We start from the raw sequence: 27,947 nt of genomic DNA on the forward strand, positions 1-27,947 counted from the left end.
CACTATCAGTTCGGTTCAGATTTGACAGCTTTAGTTCGTCGGTTTTTATTCAGAATTTCAGAATCTCAGTTTTGGTTCAGAGTTTTAGTTCGACTCAGAACTTCAGCACCTCATATTCAGTCCACAGATCAGATTTTGTTCAGAAATTCAGTTCGTCAGAGTGGTTCAGTTTTTCAGCTAGACAGATTCAGTCTGTTACCCTTAACCCGTCAGCCTGAATTTTCAAACCGATCATCTGCAAAATACATTTCTACCGAGCTACACTACGCTCATCTATATTTTCAAGCTTGTCAACCGAGCTCCTTTGAAATTCAGGGTCCGTCCCTCCAAGCCGAACTAACATGTTCGCAGTCCCGACCGAACTCATCGGTATTACATCGACTTCCTGGCCAGTTGTTCGATAGCATTTCTCAACAATGCAACCTCAAAAAGCCGAGATCCGTCTCGCAAGCGTCCACATGGCGCCGTGGTGAAAGAATCCACAATTTTTAAAGCCGGGGCCAGTCCCGCATTACTTATTCCTAAATCACCGAGAACAATAAGCCGAGCCCATCTCGCACACTCTGGTTCGACTTAGGAAACCTTGAGTCCGTATCGTGTGTTTACAAGAGTTCGAACTTCACTCTTCCAGCACGAGAAAGCTCACTTGGGTCCCCCAGGCCGAGTTCATTTAACTCGCACAAATTAAGCCGAACACCTCAGATTCGCACCGTAAGCCGAGTTCACAACACTCGCAAATGTAAGCCGAATTATCGCAATTCGCAATAGACTAAGTCGAAACTCATATAAGCCGAGCTAACAGCTTCGCAAGAATCCACCAATCTCGGTTCACACCAGACTAAAAGTACTTACGAAATCCGCCGAACTCTTACATATACTCTTTCGCCGGACTGAGGGGGGGGGCTTACTGTTGGTGGTGTACTCCGCACCCCCGGTTTAGCCCGGTATGAACCAAAATTGGCCCAATTAATCCTGATTTGTGATGGTTCATCCGCAGAATATTTCCTGATCTTACCCGGAAATAGGAAATATTCTCAGAACATAATTCCTCAAGGAAAAAGGAAGTTGTTCTTATCTGCTCCAAGAAATAAGGAAATTTGCATTATCAAGTCAAGAAGGAAAAGGAAAATCGACCGGCTTCAACCTCTATAAATAAAGAGCTCCTCGTTCATTCAATGATTCATTCATGGATAACTCCGCAGAAAACCCTAGAATACATCCTCTTTTTCTCTTTGTAATATGAACTACGAATGGCTTGATCCCTTCTCAAGGGTACGTAGGCAGCTCATCTTGAGCTCAGCTATAACATCAATAAAAACTATTTGTGTGATACTCGGTATCAACAAAGACAAAAGGAAAAGAAAGACTGACTGTAATGGTGATCAAATCGGTAAAGACGACAGTCACATTTAGTCTTCCCAATTCAGTAGAAATGTAATGTAATGGCTAGATTTTTCTATATCCATTTCCGTGATAACACATCTTGCTTTTAAGTTGTGTATGTAACTATTTAATAATTTTGAAAGGCTTGTTGTTTATCAAGAGCATCAACGTGGTCCACGCCTTTGATCTCGCGGCCAAGTCTCTCTTTTAACTCCTGCTTGTGTATAATGAAGTCGAGGATAATGACGTATGTTCTGTTTGAAGATATTGGTTACATAACAAAACTAGATCAATCATGATAGCAATATAGATCTGAAAATGTTCTGAAAGCATAATATTTATAGCAAATGAGTCAAATCTCCAATGAAACAACAGTGTGTTCGACTATAAAATGAAATTTAATCATTCATGAGAGCAATATGTGATTTGATTTTCTTTTACATGAAAAAGATCTCACAAATAAGTATAACTCACCGGGATGGTTACAAAACAGCTCGATAACTCATCTAACCTTTCGGTGCCAATATACCACCTAGAGTCCCCCCCAAACACTTCAGTGTACATTAGATTGATTTATCGGTAGATATCAGACAACCAAGTATGAACAATGAAGCGTTAAAGGGAACTCAAGGGGACATTTGACTCTATATACTAACTAGATCTTTTGGTAATGCTTGCTGCTTCTTTTACTCAATGACATTGGTCACAACCCAAACTGCATATTTATATATCTACTTCTCCATGATATGTTTTTCATTTTTGTTGCTATGGAATTTCTAGGGGAGGGACCATAAATTATATATTCTCCATTATAAATAAAACATGAGGGGAATTGAAGATGAACCAAGTCAGAATTTGGGGAATAAGGAGCTTAGAAAATATAAAATCTCCATCAGTTTGCTACAGATGCACATTCTTCACAGGATCCATAATTGTATTGTACTTTGGTATAACAATGGATGCATTTCGATTTAACTACTGATTTGTAACAGATTTCAATAAAAGAGATTTCCCTAGGAAGAAGCAAAATGAACACTTGAATCTTTACATTTAGCTGATTTAGCAACTTACAAGCGACATATCTATATAAGGAGCTTAGAGACTATAAAATCTCCATCAGGTTGTTACAGAAGCACATTCTTCACAGGATCTATAATTTTACTTTACTGATTTGTAAAAGATTTCAATAAATTTTTATAGAATTATCCATTAAAAGAGATTTCACTAGGAAGAAGCAAAATGAACACTACTTGGCTCTTTATTTTTAGCTGATTCAGCAACTTACATGCGACATATATATATGTGTGTGTCAAATCGCTATAAAATGAGTAAAGGATTATCGATCTATCATTACTATAAACGTATAATTAGAATACATTATGTTATGATGGATTATCAACATAATGTTAAAAAAGTGTTGATAATTAATAGATATCCGAAAATATGAAGTATGTATGGGAACCAAAGAAGCTATGCACTGATGTGTGCTTTTGCATGTATGTGAGGTACATGTACCTTCATTGGCATCAATGCGTAATGGTTGTATAAAAATGTGATCCTTCTTATCTTGCAAAAAGCTGAAAGGAAAAATTGATTTATGCAGTTTTCTTGAAAATTTGATACCCTCACCTAAACCCCTTAACCTGAATTCACGTCTAGGTTCACAATGCTTCCAACTCTATATATAGAAATGCCAATCCCTCTATGTTTCTCAGACCCAACCTTAATTACTCTAGTAAACCAAATGTACCCATTCCACGGAAATAGAACATACAATAATAAACTGATAATGTAATATATCAAACAAACTTCATTTTGGTCGGATGTTTCCTAGAGTTCCTCTGAGCACTTCATTGGATACACCATTTTCAGTCAAAATGTATTCCACTGAAGTGTTTGGGGGAACTCCTGGACTCATTCGGTACTATTTTTCAATTCACAAGACAAACTTTTATTTGTAAAAATTGTATGGCGTTGGATACACGTGAATTAAGGTAAGAAATAAATATAAAATACACTGAATTAATTTACACTTGTGTAAATGCTTCTTCTTCTTTTTTTTTTCCATCAGGTTCTTCAGTCAGTTACTAATTTACTAGTACCTTGATCAATCTATTAAAATTTATATCAATTTTGTCAACATTGGAGTAGCCCCCATTAATTACTATTTACGTATAGCGTATCGAGATCGGGAATTATATTTGTGCTTTTGTAATGTGTGTAATCCTAAATTTGACTAAAAAAAAAGTATGATCTAAGGAGTAGCCGGATCAACTCTACCCAATATTCGTTTACCAAAGAAAAACGCTACCCAAAATTCATACATGATCTAAATTAACCTAACGTTGTACTATACTTCTATTGATGATAAAACTGTATATTCATACATGTTGCCTCAAGTATCTCAAGCAATAAATTAAGATACAACTAAATTAGCTAGCTTAAGTGATTTATTACAAAAAGTGCTAAAATCAAATTTCTTTAAGCCGTTGAAAGAAACTAATTAATGGGCCTTAATCCTACTTGACCGAGTTTCAAGCATAATATTCGAAGTCTGATTAAAAGAAATACAAACGGACTTGGTCTATCAACTATAAACCCCATCACACATCTAAACTATAGTATAAACCTAACCTTTTCCGTCGTCACAAAAAAAATAAACCCTAAACTTTTCAAAACAAAAGACCATAATGGTTTCTTACTTTTCTGCTAAACGAAAGACCATAATGGTGGCTTCGGAGATGCTTCTTCCATGGGATTTGGTGGAAGAGATACTCTCTTGGGTTCCAGTTAAATCTCTTATTCGTTTCAGAACCTTTTGCAAACGGTGGAAAGCTCTTTTCGAAGAGAAGAGATTCGCCAAAAACCAACTGGCTCGTGCCAGCCGTCCACAATTCATATTGTCTTCCGAATCAATGATTTGTTCGGTAGATGTCATTCTCGACGGTTGTCCATTGATAGAGGTGTGTAAGGTACCAGTAGATATTACAGGTTATAGACATTCAGAGGGTTTCTCAGTCAATTTTTGCGATGGGTTATTGCTTTGTGCTGTCCCGAGTCAGGGGCTGGCGGTTCGCAACCCGTGGTTGAAACAGGCTAGATGGATCAACATGACTGAAAGAACTTATTTCAATGGGATAGGTTACAAGATTTTTGCGTCACCAGGTCTTACCGGGAAAGCTTGGATTAGCGAGTTTGGATCAAGTGCATGGAAGTCTCACGAGTTGGTATCCGAAGATTTTATGTTTAGGGATTATAGTGTATCCTTGAATGGAACTTTGTATTGGATCGCTCGTAATTTCATGTCTCGTGAATATGTCATCACTAGTTTTGATTTTTCTACGGAGAAATTCAACGAAATTTTTTGTGTATTGCCTGACAAGAGCATTAAAACCCTCGATAGTAGATCCCTCGAGGTTTTTAGGCGAGATCGATTTTCTTATTTACATCAGTGCTATGAAACAAAGAATATAGAGATTTGGGTGACAAAAAAGAAGATTGAGAATAAGGATGGAGAGAGTGTGGAGTGGATGATGTTCATGAATGTGTCAGTTCCTTACTCGTCGGATTTAAGATGCATGTCCCTTTTCTATCAGAGAAGTTACTTCATCGACGAGAAAACTCTCAGTCTCGTATTGTGTTGTGAGGATTATAATGGGAATATTTGCATCTACATTGTAAAGGGACAGTCTAAAAGAATTCAGATAGAAGCCGTGGCTAAGAATCATTGTCTTCATCGTACCTATTTTCCGAGTTTGGTCCAAGTTCCTTCATATCAAAGACAAGGAGAAGAAATATAAGGTTTAATTTTATTACATTTATTGGTTGTTTACTTTAGGAAATGTATATGAACTCGGGTTTGGACTTCCTACCGTTAAGCATAGCTCTGCTATACATAATTACATATATTGGTAACTAATGTAAGTCATAAATGTCCATCGATCATATAAATCATAAATGTCCATCGATCATATAAATCCTATTATCAAATTTTCCATATATATACGTCTACATTTTCAACTAGGAAGCCTATGATCGCAAAAGAAACTACAAAACTATTCAACACACTTTGCAAAAGTATAAATAACAGACTCAAAAAGGGTCGCTAAATCTCCTTCTTCTTTTTAACTTAAACGCAGAGATCTCCTACGATTCTCCGACAGAGATGAAGGAGACATGATTGCATTTGGAGTAGAGCCCGTCTTTTTCAAAGTCTCAAGCTGTTCTAAAGTAGACAAGATATCAGACATCTCCGGTCTTAGCTTAGCTTCAGTGTTTAGACACCTTAACGCGATGTTGGCTGCTGCGCAAGCCCCTTTGTGAGGATACTGTCCTCCAAGCTTCGTGTCCATTATTCTAAACACTTTTCTTCTGTCCACCAAATAAGGTATTGCCCAATCCACCAGATTCTGTTCCACTCCTACTTTCGATTTGTCTACCGTGGGACGTCCCGAGAGTAGTTCGAGCAGCACCACTCCAAAGCTATAGACATCGCTCTTGGCAGTTAACCGGCCCGTTGCTATATATTCAGGAGCTGCGTAGCCTTGTGTGCCCATCACTTGAGTCGTCACATGGGTTCTATCTCCTGTTGGTCCTGCCTTTGCCAATCCAAAATCAGATAGCTTTGCATTGAACTCCTGCATTTACAACAAAATTAAGTTCAATACTTGGAGAACATTTTCCTATATATATATATATATATATATATATATATATATATATATATATATTAATCTTATCACGTCTTTTTAAGTGGTAAGAACATTTGGTTTATGAACAAACTTCAGGAGTAGTCAGAGATACAATAATATGTATAGGATGTGTACCGCATCAAGGAGAATATTAGAGGCCTTGAAGTCTCGGTATATGACTTTAGCTTCGTGGAGGAAAGCAAGTCCTCTCGCTGCACTGATCGCAACTTTCATCCTTGTCTTCCACGGAATTGGATCTGCGCCTCCTACACACACAAACAAGAAGAACACCAAGGAATATAAATTTCAGCATAACTTGAATATAATTATTAGATCCATCCAAACGGAGTTACTCACTTCTAAACAAATGATTCTCGAGGCTTCCTTTGGGCATGTACTCATAAACCAAAAGCCGCTTCTCTCCCTCTAAGCAATATCCAATTAGCTTCACAAGATTCATATGATGAAGCCTCCCAAGATAGTGAACCTCAGTCTGAAACCCATCATCATTTTTATTATACTTTATTTGTATAAGAATTAATCCCACATATAAGGGGCATGAACCATCCATCTATTGTCTATTGAATTTGAATTTAAAAAAAAAAAGTCCATAAAGCATAAATGTTTGGACATTAGCTATAGTTTATCCATTAAAGAAAATGAACTTACCAACCACTCTTTGTGTCCTTGAAACCCTTCTAATTTAAGTTTCTTGACTGCAACAACCATACCAGACCCTGGTTTCGAAGGTGACAAAGACTGTTCACCGATCCAACCTTTATAGACATAACCAAAACCGCCTTCACCGATAAGACTGTTGGATTTGAAGTTTCTAGTGGCGGTTTTGAGATCGTTGAATGTAAAGGCCTTTAGTGTTGGAGAAGGTAAGAGCTCTCCTTCACTTCTTGGTGTCTGACTTGACCATGAACTAGTGAAGCTTCTGTTGTTGTAAGAGGGTATTGTAAGGCTTGAAAGCCGAGATGGTTTACTCGGTTTAGGGGTTATTCTCGATGACCCTGTTGTTAAATTGGACACCACCATAAAGTATAATCAATTAGACGAAATCTTGATTGGGAATCAAATGAAAATTTGAAGGAAGTTTAATTAAGTAAAGGTACTCAAAAAAAAGAACAGAGTATTTTTTTTTAACAAAAACAGAGTATTTATTTCATCTCAGTTTAGGCTAACCATCTCGATGGGGAGTTAAAGAAACCTAGGATCAACTACACATCATAATTTCATTTTATTAACTCAAAAGTCGAGAGAGACAAGGAAGGAAAAGAAGAAGTGGGGTTTTGTCTCATACCTCCAAAAGAGCTTTCTCTGTTATCTACTCTTGCAGGAGAATTTAAGCAATTACCCATTAGAGAAATCACGAAAAGAAACGGTGAATTGTTTAATAAAATTGAAATCGAGGTTTCTTGTCCGATTAGGCAATAAGAGTTGAATCTTTATGGATCCCTGATGAAGAACAGAAGGGGAAAAAACAGATAAAATTATGAGAAGAAACAGAAGATAATGAATTAAAAGAAAGATAAAGACAAGGAAAGGATTTTATGATGAAAAATCTTTGTCTGTCGTTGTCGTTGGTCAACACCAAAGACGTGTCCACCACCTTGCACGAGTTTGGTCTGCTGCACTTTCTATAATATTGCCTTTTCCTTCTCCCAAAGTTATCTAATAATCATACTCCCATAAAATTTTGAATTTTCTAGCAAAGTAATTATTTGATGTATTCGAGTACATGGTAATTATAGCTGGGAGGATGAAGAAAACCTGAAGTGTTTTAAAAATCGGACCGAATGAACCGGAAAGTTAATTGGATCATGGGTCAACCCAGTTCAACCGGGTTCATAACATTTTTATAAATTGCTTTTACGAATTTATATTTAGCAACTAGAATATATATATGCAAGGGTATATTACGATTTCTTATCATTTGTATTAAATATTAAAATAAAATAATTATTATATTTTTCTTCCAAAATAAAATAATTATTTTATTTTTCTTCTAAATTTGAATAACTCCCAGTCCCATATTAAACATAATATAATTTGTTTTCAATGAAAGTCTTTTATTATAGGGTGAAAGATTTTTTCAGAGTATGCCGATTATTCTCTAACTAATGAATAGAGAGGAGGAGTCGATCTGCTTTGAAATCATCCATCCTATTGTAAAATTAAAGAATTGAGAAAGTTAATTAGAAGAATTTACAATGAAAAGTTGTTGAAATTTGAAGTGAGTTTAAGTCCATTACCATTCCAAAATGATTAATTACAGTAACCAAAGCTTTTTTTTATCCTAAAATTGCACATCATACTTTTTTCTTTTCTTTTTTGATTGTTCTTTCTTTTCATGAAAATGTTTTCATCTTTAGTATAGACTTTCAATACGTTAATTTGTTATCATTCTTCGTCTCCTTGTAATCATTTGGAAAGCCTGTAAGTATGAAGTCAATTTGATCTTGAAGATTAAAAAGTTTACTGAGAATTGTAAGTGATCCAGTTTTGTCATCATGTCCAAAAACTATACATCAATCGATTTGTTGCCTTTTGTGTAGATATGACTTGTGCTTTGATTTGCTGGATATGTCCATGAGTTGCTGGATATGGCCATGAGTAAGCTCAGCATATGTTGCAGCCAATTTCTCCTAAATGTTATATGCAGTTTTGGTATGGGTGACCATTGACTGGAGCGAAGTTAAAGCAGTGTTTTTAGAGATGAAATTTCGGATGGTATCTCCAAAATGACCAGCAACGGCATAGCCATTAGCATGGGTTTATAGACTTTACATTAAGTAGTTCGTACTTGTGAGTTTTTTAACGAGAATTGTTGTTCTCGAGTGGAATGTCATCGGTTGAGTTTGTCAATAGCGGTGTGAAGCATGTGGCTAATGATTGAGAAAAAAAAAATTTAGGATTTTTAGGAACGTTTTGCATTGGCTATGATATAATTATAGACGTTGAAAGTAATATTTTATTAGACTGCTTTTACAAAGTATTCATAGTCATACAAGAAAGTGATTAAGGAAAACATAATTACAATATAGACCCTTACATGTATTGACATATATTCTCAATATTCAGAACTTCTTATCTTTTGTTCTGTACAAAGATGGCTCAAGAAAATGTGAGGATTTATTCGGGTGAAAAAGATCTCATTAAGGTATTCCTCCACTCAAGAGTCAATCAGTTTATTGACCCACGATGTATGACCGAGCATACCAAGTTTTCGAATGCGAACCATATGCTATTCAGCATCCACCACATATTTATTACCCACCTAATAATTTGTAGTATTTCACGGACACGCATCACTTTAAAAAGGTTGCTAGACAGGGCAATAACTTCAGTTTCAAAATTCAAACGATGGTGGATAGTGAAAAAATTCAGCAAAAAAGAAAAACCATCAAGAGAGATTTGCGAGCTATATGGGTATGAAAGAAAACATTGCCCGGCCCAATAGTGCCTACATATATACATTTAAAAGCCCATGTAGTCCGAACAACGTGGTACCGAAAGTGTTCCCTTTAATTAATAAGCTTCAATTGCTGTTTTAATTTTTTTTTTTTTTTTCATTCAAACATGAACCCACAAATTTGAATATTCAAAATATTTATTAATAGTAAACCCAAAGGATCATCATTCATCACAAATGAACTGAGTTTGCATTCACGCCTTAAATTTACAATACTTTAGTTGAAGTCTTGTATAAACGCAGCACTATTAACGTTACATGTAATTTATATCTACGTATTATGCATTTATATATGTGTGCTATACTGCTATGAATATATTATATGTTTGAGACTTTGAGTATACAGAGTTACTACCATGATATAGAGTTTAGTGGTTGTTTTCCACCGTAATTCATCCCCTTTTTTTTTGTTTAGATATACAACACCAACTTTTTAATTGATAATCAGGTCATCTTGCGTTCCGGATATTCTTTTTTTTTTCTGCAACTATTCAGTGTTTATGGTCTAAGCTAGCCATTTGAATGGAATCAAACCTTCGAAGCACTCTAAGACTAATTTATGAATTATGATATAGATATATAAAATCATTAACGATTTGATATTCTTTGCTTCGAGTCAATCATGCCGGATTGAGAGTTCAAATGTTAGTATCACTATCAGAGTTATATTGCACATCAAAAACAAAAAAATTTATAGACGTGTCAAAGTCATACACATATACATTTATGCATGCCTCCATCCACAAAGCATTAGTCTCGACCTTGTTTTTGGCAATATATAGAATTTGTGTTTTCTAATTATTCTCCATACTCAGTAAGAAGATCCCTCACGAAAGTCGGTCCCAAAGTCTAACTTGAGTTTTGGTGTTATATATGTATGTGTGTAGTGTATCAAAATACACCGTAATTCGACCGTTGACAAAATAAATGAAAAATATTGAAAATTATAAATATATGTGGCAACGTGAAATGGCAACGAAAGATCGTTTGCTAACACTTAAACAAAGTGCAAAACATCGAACCACTATCCTTCATGTCATTGCCAGTCACATGCATCCCATCTCTCCTTTTTCCTTTTATCACTATAATTTATTCTCACTGATAACATTAAAGAAGAGAAAAATAATAATATCTAGATATCGTCTTCCTCATATTTTTCATAACTTATATACATTACAAACATTTTTATACTATATAGTGTTGTATTTCAGTAGATAAATTTATGCCCATAAATATTATACGTACTTCCCATTATATACGTATCGACCAAGTTAACATTAAACTAGCCTTTTTTAAGTTAAGAAACCAGGGGCCATCAAGAAGTGAATACAATAGATTTAGAAGAAAAAATAGCCTTTATTAAAAAAATACGTTTATATACAAATAGAGTAATTAATTTTTTGACATTTTATTTTGAGGAAATATCATATAACTCAACGTCTCATATATATAGAACATATATGGTTTTCGAATATATTTATAACAGTGTAAAAAACGAAATGATAAAATCGATTAATAACAGATTGAATGTTGTCTAAAAGCCTATAGAATTATAAACAATACATCGTGATCTTATCTACTTTTAGTTGATATTCTTCCGAGCCATTTTTCCACTGGAACTGAGTAGTTAATAAGGGAATTGAAGCAGCAAGCACATGGACACACAGCCAGCTCTTCTTTACGGGTAATTCTTTGTTTGGTTGTAGCCACACTATAATTATATAAAATAGTTGAAAATTGCATGTTGGCATCCGATGCACTGTCACCAAAAATGCCAAATAAATAATTAAGTACTAATATTTTTAAAAGAGATTATAAATAATGAGGAATAAATATCCATCAAAGCTGCAAAAGATTAGATTAAGGAAATGCACATGATCCCATAAAGATTCTTTCATGAATTAATGCATAATGGCGCACTTTACAAGCCTGATCTCTCTCATCAACTTATCTTCATTTTTTATATATTGTGACATCTTCTAGGGTTTCAGATTCTGTCACATGCTTGCTTCTTCCGTATAAATTCTTCTAATTTTTAACCCTCCTTTAAACTATCAATCTATCTCCTTCGAGTCAATTATCAATATTTTAACTATTGTAAAATTATCCAATTTGATAGACGCTAATTTGTAATCGTCAAAAAGTTACATTATTTATCATCTCTTTTAAAAAAATCAATTATCAATACATTTTAAATAGCTATAATCAGTATATGAAATACTTAACGTTGTGGTAGTAATGTCATAGAAGTTGACTTTCATTGGACGTAAAGATCATCACTGTCATCTGAATTAGTTTAAGACTTTTAATTGGACGTAGCATGTCCTAGAGATATGTTGCTTCAGTTTGATCCTCGATTGTAAGGATACGTTGTGAATTCCTAAATATATAACCACCGAAGATGATTTGTACGAATAAGTGTCGTGTCGATATAATTACATTTCTGAACGTAATTGATGGATTTGACCCCTGAGTTTTGTGTCCACACAACTCTTGTCTACACGAAGTCTTCAATTTGATTTAGAAGTTGAAGATTCAAATATTAAAAAAAAATATGAAGAAAAGGGAAAACTATATTTGGAAAAGAGAAAACTTGCAATGTTTTCACTCACGTTTGTCTAATTAGTTCCCACTTCCCACATCTTCATGATATATAGGCTTATGGTCCTTTAATTTAAACAATTTCTTGAAATCACATTAAGTAAAACCTTTGTAAAGTATGTATATATATACGCAATATCTAAGTAGTGGAGTCGTATTCTATCAAAAAAGACAAATTGTTATCACGCAAAAGAGCTTTGAACTGAGAAATTTTAAATTTACGTATCAAATTACGTGTATAACTCAAGGAATACTTTACTGCACGATTCTATGATATAGAGATCCACACAAGGAACTGCATTCATAGTAGTACATTTAATTGTAGTTGAAGCATCCAAGTTTACAAAGGGTCCATTAACCAAAGAAGCAAAGCAACTCAAAAAAGGTTAGCTAAAAGAAACTTGTACTTATAGAAACGAAGTGGGTGATTCTAGTGGGTCGCAACAACTCATTTTCGTTTTATTTTTATCTTAAAATCCTTATGATCAACCATGTTGGAGACTACAGAGTGTTGAAACTCTTACATATACCATAGTCTCTAAATTCATACTGATAAACCAAGTTATTCGAAAAATAGAGTTCTACCATTATTATTTTTTTTTGGTTAACAACAAGTATCTGGATATATTCTTTTGGGAGCCAAGATATACCAGGTTTAGATCCTTAATCTCTTGCCAACAGAGATTATAAAACTTTATCAATCTTTTCTCTTTAGACAGTATAACTCATGATCTTTGGAAAAGGGGGATCATTCAAAGTTTCTAACATGTCATTTGGTTTTAGTCATCTTCGAGATTCCGTAGTTAGCGACACCTTAATAAGTTTGAATTTGAAAAGGTCGAAAACTCCGCTTTCACAACACTACTTTTTAGAAGAAAATATTAGAAACAATGTAAATTATGTATGGACCTACAACCGCTCATATTTATGGCAACCAAATTTTTTGCATCAACGTCGCTAAAAGCAATGTTGGCCTTAGTCTCTCCACAGCCTTCAGTCCCAAACAACTTTTATTTTACAATTTTTTTCCTCGTTTTCTTTTGTCGCTATCGTCTAAGTTTCGAACATGCTATTTCTTACATCATTTATAGTACTAAACAAAAATATGTAATTCAAATGATTGGTTCAAATTTTGTTTTAAATATACATATATTTATATATAGGCAGTGAAAATTTGAAATTTTATCATGAAAAGATAATCGATATCTTTAAGAAATTTCGAAAAGTTTAAAAGTGTCGGCCATTTGAATGTGGAAGATGAAAAGGGGTTAAAAGGGGAATAGTCGATTAAAAAGGAGAGTGACAACTTTCCAACCCCAAATTGTTTGCTTGCTTTCTTCCAACTCCTATTTGTCCGTTTCCTCTATTTCTCTTGGAATCTGTGTGTGCCTATGTCTCTTGCAACTTCCTAGTCTTCCCTCACTCTGTCACATTTATAATCTCTTGTACTAAATTCACATATTATCCTAAAGAACTATAAATTGAGGAGATTCGTTTTATGAAATGGGATTGTGCTAACAAAACAAGAATTTACAATGCACTAGTAGACAGTTTTTAGGAGTTTATCTGCAAACTGTTATAATTTTAGGATAAAATTATGATGCTAAAACTATAATGGTTATAGTTTTGTGTGTAATATAAACACATAACATGTTATTTTATTTGATAACATGTTAATTTTATTCGATAAACCACTACTATATCTAATGACACATTATTTTGTCTGACAACACAATGTCTCGTGTCTAAACTAGTGGTGTTTTACATGATAACACATTATGTTATCCGATAACATGTAGATTTAATATAATAGCAATATTTATGTGTCATCACAAAAATAAATAAATATGTGCGAGAATGAATAACAATTTTGTAGAATTTACACATATTTACAATTACACATACTCCACTTCTAAATTTTCGCTCTTTAAAAATTAACCCAACTTTTTCTGTTCAACTATTGCCATTATAGTAGTTTTCAGTGGGGTAATAATCTTATATATATACGAAATTTTAAAGCGACATTAACAAAAAAAAAAAAATTCTAGAAGATTTATCCTATAGGATGCCAAGGAGCTTCGAAAAGTTAGCATCTAAGTAGAAAACTCTAGTCACCTCCTTTAGCCAAAAAAAAAAAAAAAAACTCTAGTCACCTAACAATATTAAGCCATAAAAGCAAACTTCCTGAAACCCAAGATTAATAACGCATGGTCAACAACAGCTCGTACAATTAAAATGATGCGGATACGGATAAATGATGCCATTTTTTGGGTTAAAGGCTAAAGGTATGCAACTTTTTTTTTCTGAAGCACGCGATTAAATTACTAATAGTCACTGGAAGGGAAAAAAAAAACTAAAAAGCGAGGGTTATGAAATTGATGGTCTGGTCTGATAATATCGTACGTCTTTTGTAAGGTCTCCTGATTACAAAATTAACTCCTTTAGATTTTGTCCCATCATTTTTTTTGGGCCTTTTAACCCGCTCGACCAAATCATGACATATGCAGAATTTATTTCATGGATTTAAACAAAAATAATAATTTGCTACATGGAAAATGTCCTTTTCATTGTGTATTCCATTTATTTCTTCCCACTTCTGAAAATGACGACTACGACCACATGGTGCCAGTAGCCCAGTACCCACGACTAAACAATATAATATACAATTTCTTATATATTAGTCATAAAATAAAATGTTGGGCTGTAATGATATATTTATATATATATATATATATATAATAAGGTGAATTTTTTACCCTTCTTACATCTCATTACTTAAAAATAGGAAGAAAAAAACTCGATGTTGTTTGGTTGCAGATTTCAAAGTGAGCTGATGATAGATTCCAATTTTGAAAACATGCATGGGTTCTTTTGATCAAAATTCATAACAAATATATATATATATATATATATATATAAATAAAAACAAAACAGTTCGACCAATTTTAATTGTACTGTTGCTGATCAAGCCATGGCCAAAAACCAGAGTGGTCATCCAATGCGCAGAACATGTTACTGATACTGTTCTCTTCTTTAACCATACTCTGTCCTGAAGACGAGTTTTGGAAGAATTGCATCGTCGTCATCGTCGTCGTTGTTCCGGTGGCTGGAGACGGCGGGAAGAAGTGTCTACCGATTGTCTCCGGCGGTGGTGGTTGGCTTCCGGTTATTGTGCTGTCGATTGATGGCGGCGCCGTTGAGATGTCAAGTCTGAGATTATCGGAGCTGTTATCACTTCTATTACTGCAAGATCCTTCTGTTTCTTTGTTCAGATTTATTGATTCTGTTTGTTCTCTGTTTTTTAATCCCATTATCTGCAAAATTTTCAAAACATATTTTTTTCGAATAATTAGACTCGAATTTTGAAAGAAAAAAAATAAACAGAGTACTGTATAATGTGATAAGCATGAGAAAACGATTGTTTTCAGATCTCTGTTTTTAGACAAGGAGAAAGAAAACTAAAGATAATGATGTTTAAAAAAGTCATGAATCATGTCGAGTTTATTAACCCTACTTGAAAGCAACTCCTGATCCCAATAATTATTATCAAAACTAAATAAAAACTAAATCTTTAACCTCTTTCAGAAAGAAAAAAAGAAGTCATCTTTTACCCTACCAAAATTATGATTATCATTAACAAAGAAAGCTTGATCTCCCACATTTTCAGAAAAAAAAGAAGAAACTTAAAAGAATTCAAAATTTAACCCTGGCCAAATTATGATATTATTAACAAAACCAAAAAAATCTTTCACATTTTCAGAAAGAAAAGAAACGAAAAAAGTTCAATCTTTCAACCCTGGCGAGATTATAAGATTATTAACCAAAAAAAAATGACCTTTCACATCTTCAGAGAGAAGAGAAACTAAGAGATTCAATCTTTTAAACCAGTGAAAATGAACACAGAGAAATAGAGAATAATTGAATTTAAATATTAAAAAAAAAATTACGAGATTAGTACCTCAGCTTGGAGTTTCTGATTGTGAGTTTGAAGAAGATCGTTTTCAGCTTTAAGTGCATCGAATTGTCGTTTAAGCGTATCATAATCTTTCTCAAGCTGCTTTGTTTTCCAGCGAGCTCTTCTGTTCTGAAACCAAATCGCGATCTGTCTTGGCTGCAAACCCAAGGCACGAGCCAGCTGCATTTTCCTCTCTGGTTCAAGTTTGTTTCCAAGCTCGAAATTCTTCTCCAATGTCTTCACTTGCTCCATGTTCAATCTCCTCTTCTTCTCTCCCATCTGAGACCCATCATCTGAATAATCCTCTTCTCCGTTCATATTGTTCCCCATTTCTAAATCGCAGCACCCTTCTATTGGAGACCTCTTACCTAGAAACGAAGCAAATCCTGAAAACAGAGCAAAACAGAGCTTTAGAAAACAGAGGAGAAAATGAGCAAATGTGTGTGTATGTATTTATAAGTATATTTATTTACCATGGAGATCTTGAGGTAGTGAGCAAGAAGGAAGTAGAGGTGCAAGAGATGGAGATTGGTGAGGATGATCGTCTTCGTAAGAGGTTTGGATCATGAAATTTGAAGGGAAAAAAGACATTCCATTATTACAAGACATTTTCTTCTGTTTTTCAACAGAAGACAAGACACTGTTTGCTTAAGCTTTGGTCGTTTCTCTTTAGTTTCTTCTTACCATTCTTTGTCTCGAAGCCATCATAATTGAGACCTTGGGATCTCAAAACCCATTGTGTGAGTCGGAGAATCAAATGGAAAAGATAAGAGGAATAAAAAGGAGAGAGATAGTGAAATGTATCGGCCTAGACTATACCACTTATGGTATTAGTTTTCTTCTTTTTCGTTTTATATAGAAAGGCTGAGAGAGAGAGAGAGGGGATCTTTAAGCTCAAGAAACATTGAGAAATTGTTCTCCTTAGAAATAAAATTAAGTAGATCAATTAACTTACACTTCATTTAAATTAAACCAAACAAAAAATATACATTAACTCTTTTTTTTTTTCATTTTCCACTATAGATAGATATTTTAAAACCAATGTTGATTTCCAAGTATTGGTGGGTTCCAATTTACTTTACCATGGTATACCAACTATACTCTTTAGGATAGTAAAATTAATTTTTCTCTGCTGAGATTCATCCATCAACAAAATTTGGATATTAATCGAGGAGTAAAACGTTGAACAAAAACAAAGTTGAGTAATTCTGTATTTGTGTTGCATTAAGCGAGAGAATCATCAAGAGGTAGAACAAAGATGCGGTTAGATTAATCATATGTTTACAATCTTAAGAAGAATCAAATTTATAAAGTAAGATTAAGACCAAGACAGAGATAATGGTTTTTTGTTAGTGTCGTTCATGTATTACCATCCGAATTCAAACTCGAATAATATGGTAAAAATATAATTATATAGTGAGAACGAGAGGTATTTTAATATACTAAGAGAGGGAAATGTAAAATTAAGGATTACAGCTTGCGTACAATGCGGAAAAGGTGAAGAGAAGAAAATAAAAAAAGGTGAGAAAGGAAAGGACTCTTCTTTTTCCCCTTGGGAGAGACATGCAGAGGTGTTCTCTCTCATTCATCATACTTGTCCTTAATCGTTATCTAATCTCTTTTTTCTCTTAGAGCATCTCCAATATATGATTCCATATTTTTTTCTATTTTAGAGTAACTCCAAAATAAAGTTGTATTTTACTCCAATGTAAGCTTCATTTTTACTCCAAAATCGAGTTATGACTAAAAAAAATGAAAAAACTCTATTTTTTGCTCCATATATAGAGTAACTTCATTTTTTACTCCATTTTGGAGTGAGATTTGAAGTAGAGTTGGAGATTATCTTGCTCCAAACTCTATTTTGCAGTGAAATTTGTAGTAGGGTTGGAGATGGTCGTATTAGATTTGTCCATTATTTTTGTTGTAAACCAAATGAGATGGGTCCAATGCTAATCTTAAATTATAACTATCAATCGTGTTCCTCTTTCATGTTATACTCCAAATCAAGATCTCGATTACTGTATAATTTTCACTACTTATTAATTCCCTAGTTCAGGATAAACTAACCAATACGTTAGAAACTTTTTTTTCACAAAATGTAGTAACATTGAGGTAGGGAAGGTGGATAGTGAATGGGTCCACTCTTGCTCCTATATTCTATATACGCTAGTACGTAAAGAGACCTATAAAATAAAAAAAATCGTATTGTGTCTACATAGACCTACCTAGACTTGTAGATCTATAGAGAAACACGTTAGTATTTTTTGTTTTTCTTTTTTGTATCATGGGAAGAAGAGAGAAGTGATATAATTGATTTCAGATGTTCTATGATGCTAGTTGTGATTACTTTGATGCAAAACATAAAAGCGAAATAGATGCACTTGCAACGCCAAGTAGCTAGGCTATGGTATTATTATTTCCAATCGAAGAATAATTGATCTAATGCCAACTTTTAAAATCTGATAGTTAGGGGTACGAATCCTATTTTATCCCTATAGCTAAGTGACCGTGAGAAATTCTTTAGTGAAAGTGTAGAAGAGATTTACCCTAACAACAATTTATGAACTTACTTCAATATTATCAATGAGTTTAAAACTAGAATCACATACATAAACCTCATGTACTACTTGTAGATTCTACGTCTATCCATGGTCGATACAACAATTTTTAGGTTTGTTTTAAAAAATTAGTTCTTGTCTTAAAGATTATGGGACGTCGCATCTGATCTCAAACCTACAAGCTTTAACTTAACCTCAATGTTCAGAAAAAAAGTACCGAACCTACCAATAGGAAGTTAGATAGCTAAACGAAACAAGAAATCAACATTAGTGGTCAAATAAGCAACCACAAAATGTTATACGATTAGCAAAATAGTCGACAAGTAACTAATCAAATATGCACAAAAGTAAGTTTGTCATTAGGAGATAAGGGTTTCATTGTTTCTTGCAGACTTTGGACTTATCAATCGGAGTGATTACATTTTCTTTCAAACTTCTGAGAGAGTTGTAATTTATGAAAACAATGATGCAATGATTTGAAATTTTTCTATACAAGTTTCTTTCGTCTTTTTTTCGCTCTATCATCTTCCTTTACTTCTTCTTCTTCTTGTCTCCTTTTCCTTCAAAGAAATGAAGATAAACCAAAATTTTGGATTCGATCGTTAGAAATTAGGAAAGCGAAATAGATTCGTTGGTTTTCAGGATTACAAATATATATACAACGTATGGTCATCGATGCCTAGCCTGAGACGGACGTCGGAGCTCAACCACTAATTCATCATACCTAACTTTTTGGATCATTCCTGAGCTTAAAATATAATCCATTTTATATATGTCATAGTATCTGCATATGTTATGTTAATATACATAAGAAATAAATAGAAAGATATAGACAGCAACGTGTTATATATATATATATATATGTTACATGGCTTATTTACACATGCATGCATATGCATGTACAGACAGGCGTATAAAGATGGTGCGTGGGGTATTTAGGTTAAGGAAAAAACCAAACCGAACTACTGTTTAATTAACCCCACATAAGAGCTGTTCTATATTGTCCCTACATCCTTTCCTCTTTCCATTCCTTTTCCTAATCAATCTTTTTCTTAGTTTATCTTCCCAACACTCCTTGTGACGTTTCCATCGATCAATTTATCATAATAGTCAAACAACATGAACCACGTAATCATTAAAATTTACGATCAATTTTACTTTATATTAGGCTCGATTAATAATTGGTTATTAGAGGCACTTATCCGTCTAACTGACATTAACAGATGCACCCATCATCTCGTGCGAATCTGCAATTAGAATTGAAACTTTTGTGCTAAAAGTACTTATCCATTTAGCTAATATATTTAGATAATTAGATATATAGTGAGATGAATCAAAATGGTAAGACAGTTTTTTTCTTTGGTTTTAATGTGAAGATCTCATACCAAAAAAAGCTGCTTATATATATCCTGTTAATCTAAGTGGATTATTCTTACACATTTATCTTTAAATACTTATTATCCATCGTTGGAATCAAATTAAACAAAATATAAATTATTTTATATCGGTTGAAATTTATAACCAAAATGAAATTCAAAAGAGAGGAAGAGTTGTTTTTTTTTTTTTTTTTGAAACATCTAAGAGATGAACATTTGTTATCCTGAGGTGGGAAGAAAAGAAATCGACTTGTGGTGGTAAAGATTCTTACATTACAGCTAATTAAAATTTAAGTAACAGTATATTTAAACTAAATATTTAAGTACCCTTATCAAAATAATTTTAGGTTGAATTATTTGAGTTAATTAGTCTTTTTTTGTCGCTAGTTTTATTTTAGTTAGTCGTCTACATATATATACCTATATACATTTGTTGAGAAAATATATACATTTAAAAGTACGACATCATGTTCTAGAACAGAAACCAAAGAACTTATCTCAGACACATTTTATACGTCCGACGAGCCTAGCAATTTTTTTGTGTATAAATTATGAACGTTTTCGAACTTATATTGTTTACTGCTATCCATTTTTCACAAGAGATTTGACTGGACGCTATATATGCACTATTATCATCAAGAAGTGAAAAAACATACGTATTATAAGATTGGTGAAAAGGCTAGCTAGTCTCACAAGTTGCTGGAAATTTGGAAAACTTGTACAGTCATGTTTTTTGGTATTATCACCCAACTTTTATATCTATCAAAACGATGCGTAAGTATATGATTTCCATTAAAGTCTATCCATATAAAAATGTCCCAGTCGTCCAAAACTTCAATATGAAATTCAGGAAAGTCAGCAACGTAATTTTCAAGAAGTCACTATATGTCCCTTCTCTCATGCCAACACTCCTAGCAAACTAGCTGCATAGTATAATATACTGTATATTACACAATCATATAATAAATACGTAAGCATTCGTGTGTGCTTCTGTCAGATTTTACTTGGGACGTCATTACTGCTCTTGTGATTTCACATAGAATGATTAAAACACTATTTTAGAATAAAATGAATTTATAAATAGAATGAATGATTTTTGGAAGTCTCCTGGTTTAGTGATTGACCACAGCTTTAGTGCTTTTACATCAAGTCTGACGTACGATTACAAAAAGATATGAATTATTACAGTGGAGAAAGTTTAACGATATTTTCAGCATGGTATAAATGTTAACGATTATTCAAAAGTTATAATATTTATAAAATTTCGCAAATCAAACTCTTGCGTCTTTTCTCTTACACTAGAAAACAGTAAAACTATAAAATTTAAATGCTTTTTCTAATAAGTTCTTTTGAACACAAATATTTTATTCTATTTCATTAATTATAATTAAAGAAATCCTCCAAGTCATCAAGAGTTTCTTAATATATATGAGAATTTTATTTACTTTGCTAAGAAAATAAAATTCATATTTTTCTAAGAAAACTCTTTTTTTCTCAAATTTAAAGACTCCAGTTATTTTTGATAATAAGAAAAGTAATAGATTCAATATGATGACCTTGATTTTAGGTTTTTCCTAGTTTGGAATAAAAGGGGTGTTGATGTTGTTGTTGTCCAACACAAACATGTAAAATAAAGCAAAGAAGATATTAGTGGACCTTAGAGCATGTCTATTGGTGAACCCCTCTTAAAGAGGTTCATCAGATATTAAATTTTTTTTTTTTTAATTCGAAAATTAAAAAAAAAACCTTCGCCCAATAACATCTTGTCACCTGGACGAACCTGGGGTCTTCAGGGTTGTCCTGATGAACCGATCCTTCCCATATAAGCATTATTTCTTTTTTTTTAATCAAAACTGTCTATGAACTCGAGTCGAACTCTTTCTCTAACTCCCTAATGTACATGTTTTTATGACAAGAAATAGGGGAGGTCCAAAAGTTGGCTAATTTCAGCTATCACGATAAAGGCACACTTAATTGACATGGATTTGAAGTAGTGTGGATATGTAAAAAAAATATTACTTTGTATTGATAGATAATTCAGACACTCAGCATTCATAATTCCAAAAAATTATAATGAAGTCCATCTAAAACTATTTGTAGGTCCCATTCTATAATTGAAAATTAATTATCATTTTGAATTCGGATCCTGTTCAATTGTTCCACTTGTTCACAAAAATTAAACAGTTTTGATTTTTTTTTTTTTTGGAATCTAATGTTAAATTATATTCAAAAGAAAAAAACAAATTTGTCTACAATTTTTTCATGAAGGATAAACAAATAAAAGACCCCCAATTCTATTTGCTTCTATTACACGTTATTCAAACCCTTGTTGAGAACCAAATTTCCAACCCATCCTCGTATCTTCGATCACCCGCCATGCGCATCGAACATAATTGGTTCCTAATGTTTTTATCCAATAGCATCGCCAGAGTAGGTGCTTGAGCTTTGATTATACTAATCTAATTTGGGATAGCTGGATTATATCATAATGTCGAGCTTATTGCTTACGACTCAACTAAATGGCCAAGCTAATATGTATCTTTATTTTGTTTTGTAATCTAGTCATAGTGATCCTATTTTCCTCTTCTAGCTCTATACTCATGCAACAAACTCTGAAAATCTTTGAAAAATCAATAAAAATTGCGTAACTATGTCGACTTGGTTAAGATCTTATCTCCTTGAGTCTTGACAAATCAATTAATATGATGTAACACTGGGTCAAAGCCAAAGCAGCCGCTTCGCTAACATTAGATAGAGGCAGCCTTCCAGATGTAAAAGATATGTGGTGGAGAAACCAGCCATCAGCAATGTAGAGGCCAAGATCTTATCTTCCATATTTACTAGAAGACACTAAATGTTTAATTTGTGAGGGTTAACACGTTATTGTTCGATGCAAAAGTAAAGACTAACTCACCAGCATTTCACTATAAATAGTGGGTGATCTTAGGCTTATTTCCTCACACTTCACACTTCACATTTCACACACATACATTAAAACAAAAACAAAAGTTATTAATAGTCATGGCTAAGTTGGGATCCATCAGCGCTCTTCTCTTCGCTGCTCTTGTTCTCTTTTCTGCTTTTGGTGAGTAATGATCTTATCATATGCATGCAAAGTAAGTTTTTTTGTTTTCAGGTTAATTAACCATGGTATATGACTATATACAGAAGCACCAGCAATGGTAGAAGCGCAGAAGTTGTGCCAGAAGCCAAGTGGGACATGGTCAGGAGTCTGTGGAAACAATAATGCGTGCAAGAACCAGTGCATTAACCTTGAGGGAGCACGACATGGATCTTGCAATTATGTCTTCCCAGCTCACAAGTGTATCTGCTATTTCCCATGTTAATCTACCGAAACTCATTGGTGATTGTGTGTTTATTTATGTATTTTCTTGTGTGTTCCTTTACATTAAATAAGTCTGTGTCACTCTTTGATTGACCTAATGACATGTACCAGTTATGTTTATGTTGGTTTGTTGTAATAATAAAACTATTATGTACTACGTACATGTACTACTGTTTCTTTTTGTCTATATTTTTTTTCTGCAACACGACCATTATTGGACACATATATTAGGACTGAGAATAATAATAACAAGAAGATAATATGCGTCAAAAAGAAATGAAAAATCATGTTGGGGATTAAACAAGAACGTAAAATAATTAAGTTTTGAATACAAATGAAAAGATTTAGAGATTAAATCCCAAAAGGAAGCGTCGAGAATGTCTGAGCTACACTGCATTGGTGTTGCTAGGTGCATCATGCTTCCTTCTTTCATGTCCACATTTGCTTTTCCAACTCTCTACCCCTCGAAAATATTGAACCAACGATCCTAGAGCCAGATTCACTACTCGTTGAGCTAACCCGAACCACGAACAAGCTCGTCTCTCGATCTCAAACGGAATCAACTTTTGATCCGCACCTTTAAAGGTCTCTGCATGTGCATGCATGGTTCATGCGTTCACCAATAACATTATGACACGTGGAACATTGTATCCCGCGACCATGAAATCCTCGGACGCCTCATGGATGAGAAGTGTCGGAGCTACATGATAAATCCGTGAAGTCTATGATACGATGCTCGGGAGTCAGGAGATAAGAGAATTTTTGATTTTGGATTCGTCAATTAACCTGCCTTAACCGACTTTGGTATCGATTTCGGCTTTTGCTTTTTTTCATTATCTCTGGGTGGTTTAGCAAATTTGAAATAGCCCATTCAAAATTTTCCGTTAAGGTACCAATAAAAATTGTTTAAATATCATACATAATCTATCCAATCAAAATCATCAAAACAATCATAAATAACTCTTACTAATTTCCTACTTAGTTTTCCCCCAAACATTCATAAATCGATTACTCACTCTTGAGAGCATTGTCACTGAAAGTCTCTTACATGAATATCTGATTACATATTCTTAATACTATTTTATTTATTTCAAGTGATCTGTTTTGTTTTTTTCGTTTTTTTTTGCTAAAGATTTGAATTTCATTAAAAAAATGACCGAGTTTGTAAAATTTACAAAAAGCTATACAAACTAGGAAACCACCTTGCCAAAAAAAGAATAAAAAACAAGGAATAACCTAACAAACATACAACGAGTTAGAGGATTTGGGATTGTTACTCGTAGGTCAGCCAGACTTGCATCAGGCCGAGAAAGGCTTTACGCCTCTTGTTGGCCAGAATAGAGTCGTGTATGAGGCGGTCGATTGCCTTGAATAGAGCTTGCGGAGTACTGGATGTGTTGTTGAAAAGCCTGTTGTTCCTCTCAATCCAAATACTGTAGATGACAGCATGAGCCACCATACGTCGTAAGAGAATTGGAGACACATTGTCCTTGATTCCAAGCCAGCATGAGAATGCAGTCCAAGTATGAAAAGCCACAGGGAGATATCCAAGTCTCTTGAGCGCTAGATCCGAGAGCTCCTCACTAACTTGCACCTGAGATACAGATGGTCTCTATGTTCCTCGTAGACATTACACAGGCAGCAAGAGGGATTAATTTGTAGTCCCCATTTGGCGAGGCGAGCTCTGGTTGGTAATCGATCCTCATGAATAACCCACATTGTGAAGGCATGTCTTGGGATGGCTCCTTTGAACCAGACGTGAGCGGTCCAAGGTTGCCGAGAGGCTCTTGGTCTGATCGATTCCCAGGTATGCTTAGTGGAGAAGGATGATAGCATGTTATAAAATAATAAATTATAAACCATGCTTATATGGAACCTAATCTAGTATATAATTAAAGCTTGTTCGATTGTCCATAATATTCTTGACATTTCCATTCGAGATTTAAAAGTATTCATTTTTATGCGAAACCAAACACTCATTCCGAACTTTGAACGGTTTATTCGCCTTGACCAAGTCAAAAGTAACACTCGACTTCAAAGCCAAAGCAGCCGCTTAGGTTACATTAGATAGTCATAGAGATTAGAGAGAGACATAGAGAGACATCAGACGGCCTGATATATGTGACTAAGAAAACAGCCATCATCTAGGAACTAGTCAAACAAGAAATATCTTTGAAAATATCTTAAACCAAAAAGAAACTAGTCAAACAATATCTTATCTTCTATTCTTTGCTACTTTCGTACGTTATAACGTTGTATACAGACAGTCTGTGTTTAATTTTTGGGGTTTATATCACATGTATTGTACGATGAAAAGTAAAAGACTAAACTCACCATCATTTCACTATAAATAGATGTCGATATTATGCTTATTTCCTCACACTTCACATACATATAGACATACATTCAAAGACAAAAGTAATAGTTATGGCTAAGTTTGCTTCCATCATCACCCTTCTCTTCGCTGCCCTTGTTCTCTTTGCTGTTTTTGGTGAGTAATGATCTTATCGCGAAATGAGCAATCAATTTGCTTTTTTCAGATTATTTTTTTAATGATTAATTAGTAATTAACCTTGTGAGATATATGTTTATGCAGAAGGACCAACAATGGTGGAAGCACAAAAGTTGTGCGAGAGGCCAAGTGGGACATGGTCAGGAGTCTGTGGAAACAATAACGCATGCAAAAATCAGTGCATTAACCTAGAGAAAGCACGACATGGATCTTGCAACTATGTCTTCCCAGCTCACAAGTGCATATGCTATTTCCCTTGTTAATCTACCAAAACTCCTAGGTGATTAATTGTGGGTGTATTTACAATTTCGTGTATGTTTTAATTTACATTAAATAAGACTGTGTCACTCTAACTATGAGTCTATGAGTGACCTGATGACATGCATAAACCAGTTATGTTTATGTTGGTTTTTTTAATAATATAAACTTTTTTTTATTTTATCATTTTATGTACTACGTAAGGACTACTGTTTCTTTTTGTGCTATTTAAAATAAAAATTGGGTATTGTGTCAATTAGAAATATGTTATAAAATATTTATAAAATCATTTTTCTTGTTTGACGTTATTTATAAAATCATTTAAATTTTTCTAGATGATGCTTACCACTTTTTTTTAAATAATTTAGTTATTTATTAGTTTTATCGATTTTTAATACTTTTTAAATTATATTTAACTATTTTTCGTGGATCTAGATTGCATCTGAATATTTGTGGATATTCGAGAATCTGAACATCAGTAATAAATTTTTGGATATGATAGATCTTGATAGTTGATATTATGAAATTTCCGACTATTCCATTCGTGCTGCAAATGAAAACAGATACTTCACAACACTAGGATGGTCGTAGATCAGCTAACAAGGGAATCTCGAGTTGACTTCATTGTTATGAATGATGGGCCTGATGGACGATAACGATAAAAAAAACCATGTCCATTTTGTTGCTGGCCAACGCTACACAATATTAAACGAGAAGAATTATATTGTGTTTCTAAATTTTGTTTGGGCTTAAAAAAAAGCCTAGAAACATTTTTGGGATACTTAAACAAGATGATGAATTTTCCAGTTATGTAGGCGATCGAAAATATTCCTTACCTTGACAGATGGATCGAGTTCGCCTAGGAACTCGAAGTCTAAAGCCAACGATTTCTTGGTCAAATGGAATTCTGGATTTGTTTGGGTCTCCTCACAACATTTTTGGGATAATCATTGGCGAAGAGAAAGAAACTTATTAGTTTTTAATGAAGCCCAATAGATCTTTAGAAAGAAAAAAACAGTATAACAAATGATAATACTATTAGAGCATCTGTAATAGTACTCTATTTTTGTCTCTAAACTCAATTTTTAGAGTAAAATCATATGCATTGGTACTCTATATTTTACTCTATATAGAGATATATTGTTCATTTATCTATTTATAGAAAAAAACTTTTTTTTATTTACAAAACTCTTTAAACTTTTATATCTTTGTATTTTACACATAAACAATAAATAAACAATAAAATATCAAATAATATTATACTTAATTAAACTATATCAGCAATAATTAATTATATAATTATTTAAAAGTTTAAATTACAACAACAAAATATATTAAATAAAAAATACAATAAAATAACTAAAAATAAAATTTAAATTACATAATTTTAAATAAAAAGTGAATTAATTACTAAAAAAACTTAACACAATTTATTAAACTAGTAATCTAATAATTTGGTAAATCACTTTTAGATCCATGAAGATTATTAAGATATTCTCCAAATGAAGAAGATGTAGAAGGAGCTTGTTGATCAACTCTTTTCTTTAAGATTCTTGTTTGTTCACTTTGAACATTTGCACCAATGTTAAAATCTTGTATGAAATTTAAGTCTTGAAGCAAAACTTTGTTTTCTTCTTTGAGTTCTTTTAATGCATAATTCCTACATTGAATTTCCAAGTGGTGTTACTTTTGTGCAGTTGTCTTCTTTAATTCTTCCACAAGTTGTCTATTTCCTTCTTCCAAAGTCTTGATAACAGCTGATACTTAATCATCATTTTTTCTTTTCAAT

The 27,947-nt window shown here is 33.4% G+C and overlaps 5 protein-coding genes across 5 annotated transcripts; 3 read left to right on the top strand and 2 right to left on the bottom strand.

Annotated features, from left to right (window-relative positions):
- The first annotated feature begins 4,109 nt into the window (after positions 1 to 4,109).
- On the top strand, positions 4,110 to 5,183 carry LOC18009370 (jacalin-related lectin 38). The gene has a single exon (XM_006390907.1). The coding sequence runs from the start codon at positions 4,110 to 4,112 to the stop codon at positions 5,181 to 5,183; it is 1,074 nt and encodes a 357-aa protein (XP_006390969.1).
- A 115-nt stretch (positions 5,184 to 5,298) lies between these two features.
- Positions 5,299 to 7,599, bottom strand: LOC18008051 (probable serine/threonine-protein kinase PBL18). Its single transcript, XM_006390908.2, has 5 exons — positions 7,381 to 7,599; positions 6,744 to 7,090; positions 6,432 to 6,567; positions 6,210 to 6,340; positions 5,299 to 6,020 (listed from the first exon to the last, which is right to left on the bottom strand). Exons 1-5 carry the CDS (start codon positions 7,436 to 7,438, stop codon positions 5,508 to 5,510), a joined length of 1,185 nt encoding a protein of 394 aa, XP_006390970.1. The 5' UTR covers positions 7,439 to 7,599; the 3' UTR covers positions 5,299 to 5,507.
- A 7,300-nt stretch (positions 7,600 to 14,899) lies between these two features.
- LOC18008172 (homeobox-leucine zipper protein ATHB-13) lies at positions 14,900 to 16,974 on the bottom strand. Its single transcript, XM_006390909.2, has 3 exons — positions 16,582 to 16,974; positions 16,112 to 16,494; positions 14,900 to 15,467 (listed from the first exon to the last, which is right to left on the bottom strand). The coding sequence occupies exons 1-3, from the start codon at positions 16,715 to 16,717 to the stop codon at positions 15,099 to 15,101; spliced, it is 888 nt and encodes a 295-aa protein (XP_006390971.1). The 5' UTR covers positions 16,718 to 16,974; the 3' UTR covers positions 14,900 to 15,098.
- A 5,995-nt stretch (positions 16,975 to 22,969) lies between these two features.
- Positions 22,970 to 23,560, top strand: LOC18008874 (defensin-like protein 2A). Its single transcript, XM_006390910.2, has 2 exons — positions 22,970 to 23,127; positions 23,211 to 23,560. Exons 1-2 carry the CDS (start codon positions 23,064 to 23,066, stop codon positions 23,387 to 23,389), a joined length of 243 nt encoding a protein of 80 aa, XP_006390972.1. The 5' UTR covers positions 22,970 to 23,063; the 3' UTR covers positions 23,390 to 23,560.
- Positions 23,561 to 25,760: 2,200 nt separating this feature from the next.
- On the top strand, positions 25,761 to 26,341 carry LOC18008593 (defensin-like protein 1). Its single transcript, XM_024151236.1, has 2 exons — positions 25,761 to 25,879; positions 25,985 to 26,341. Exons 1-2 carry the CDS (start codon positions 25,816 to 25,818, stop codon positions 26,161 to 26,163), a joined length of 243 nt encoding a protein of 80 aa, XP_024007004.1. The 5' UTR covers positions 25,761 to 25,815; the 3' UTR covers positions 26,164 to 26,341.
- Positions 26,342 to 27,947: the final 1,606 nt, after the last annotated feature.

This window comes from Eutrema salsugineum, unplaced genomic scaffold (assembly GCF_000478725.1).
Source record: "Eutrema salsugineum unplaced genomic scaffold, Eutsalg1_0 scaffold_9, whole genome shotgun sequence".
Taxonomy (NCBI): domain Eukaryota; kingdom Viridiplantae; phylum Streptophyta; class Magnoliopsida; order Brassicales; family Brassicaceae; genus Eutrema; species Eutrema salsugineum.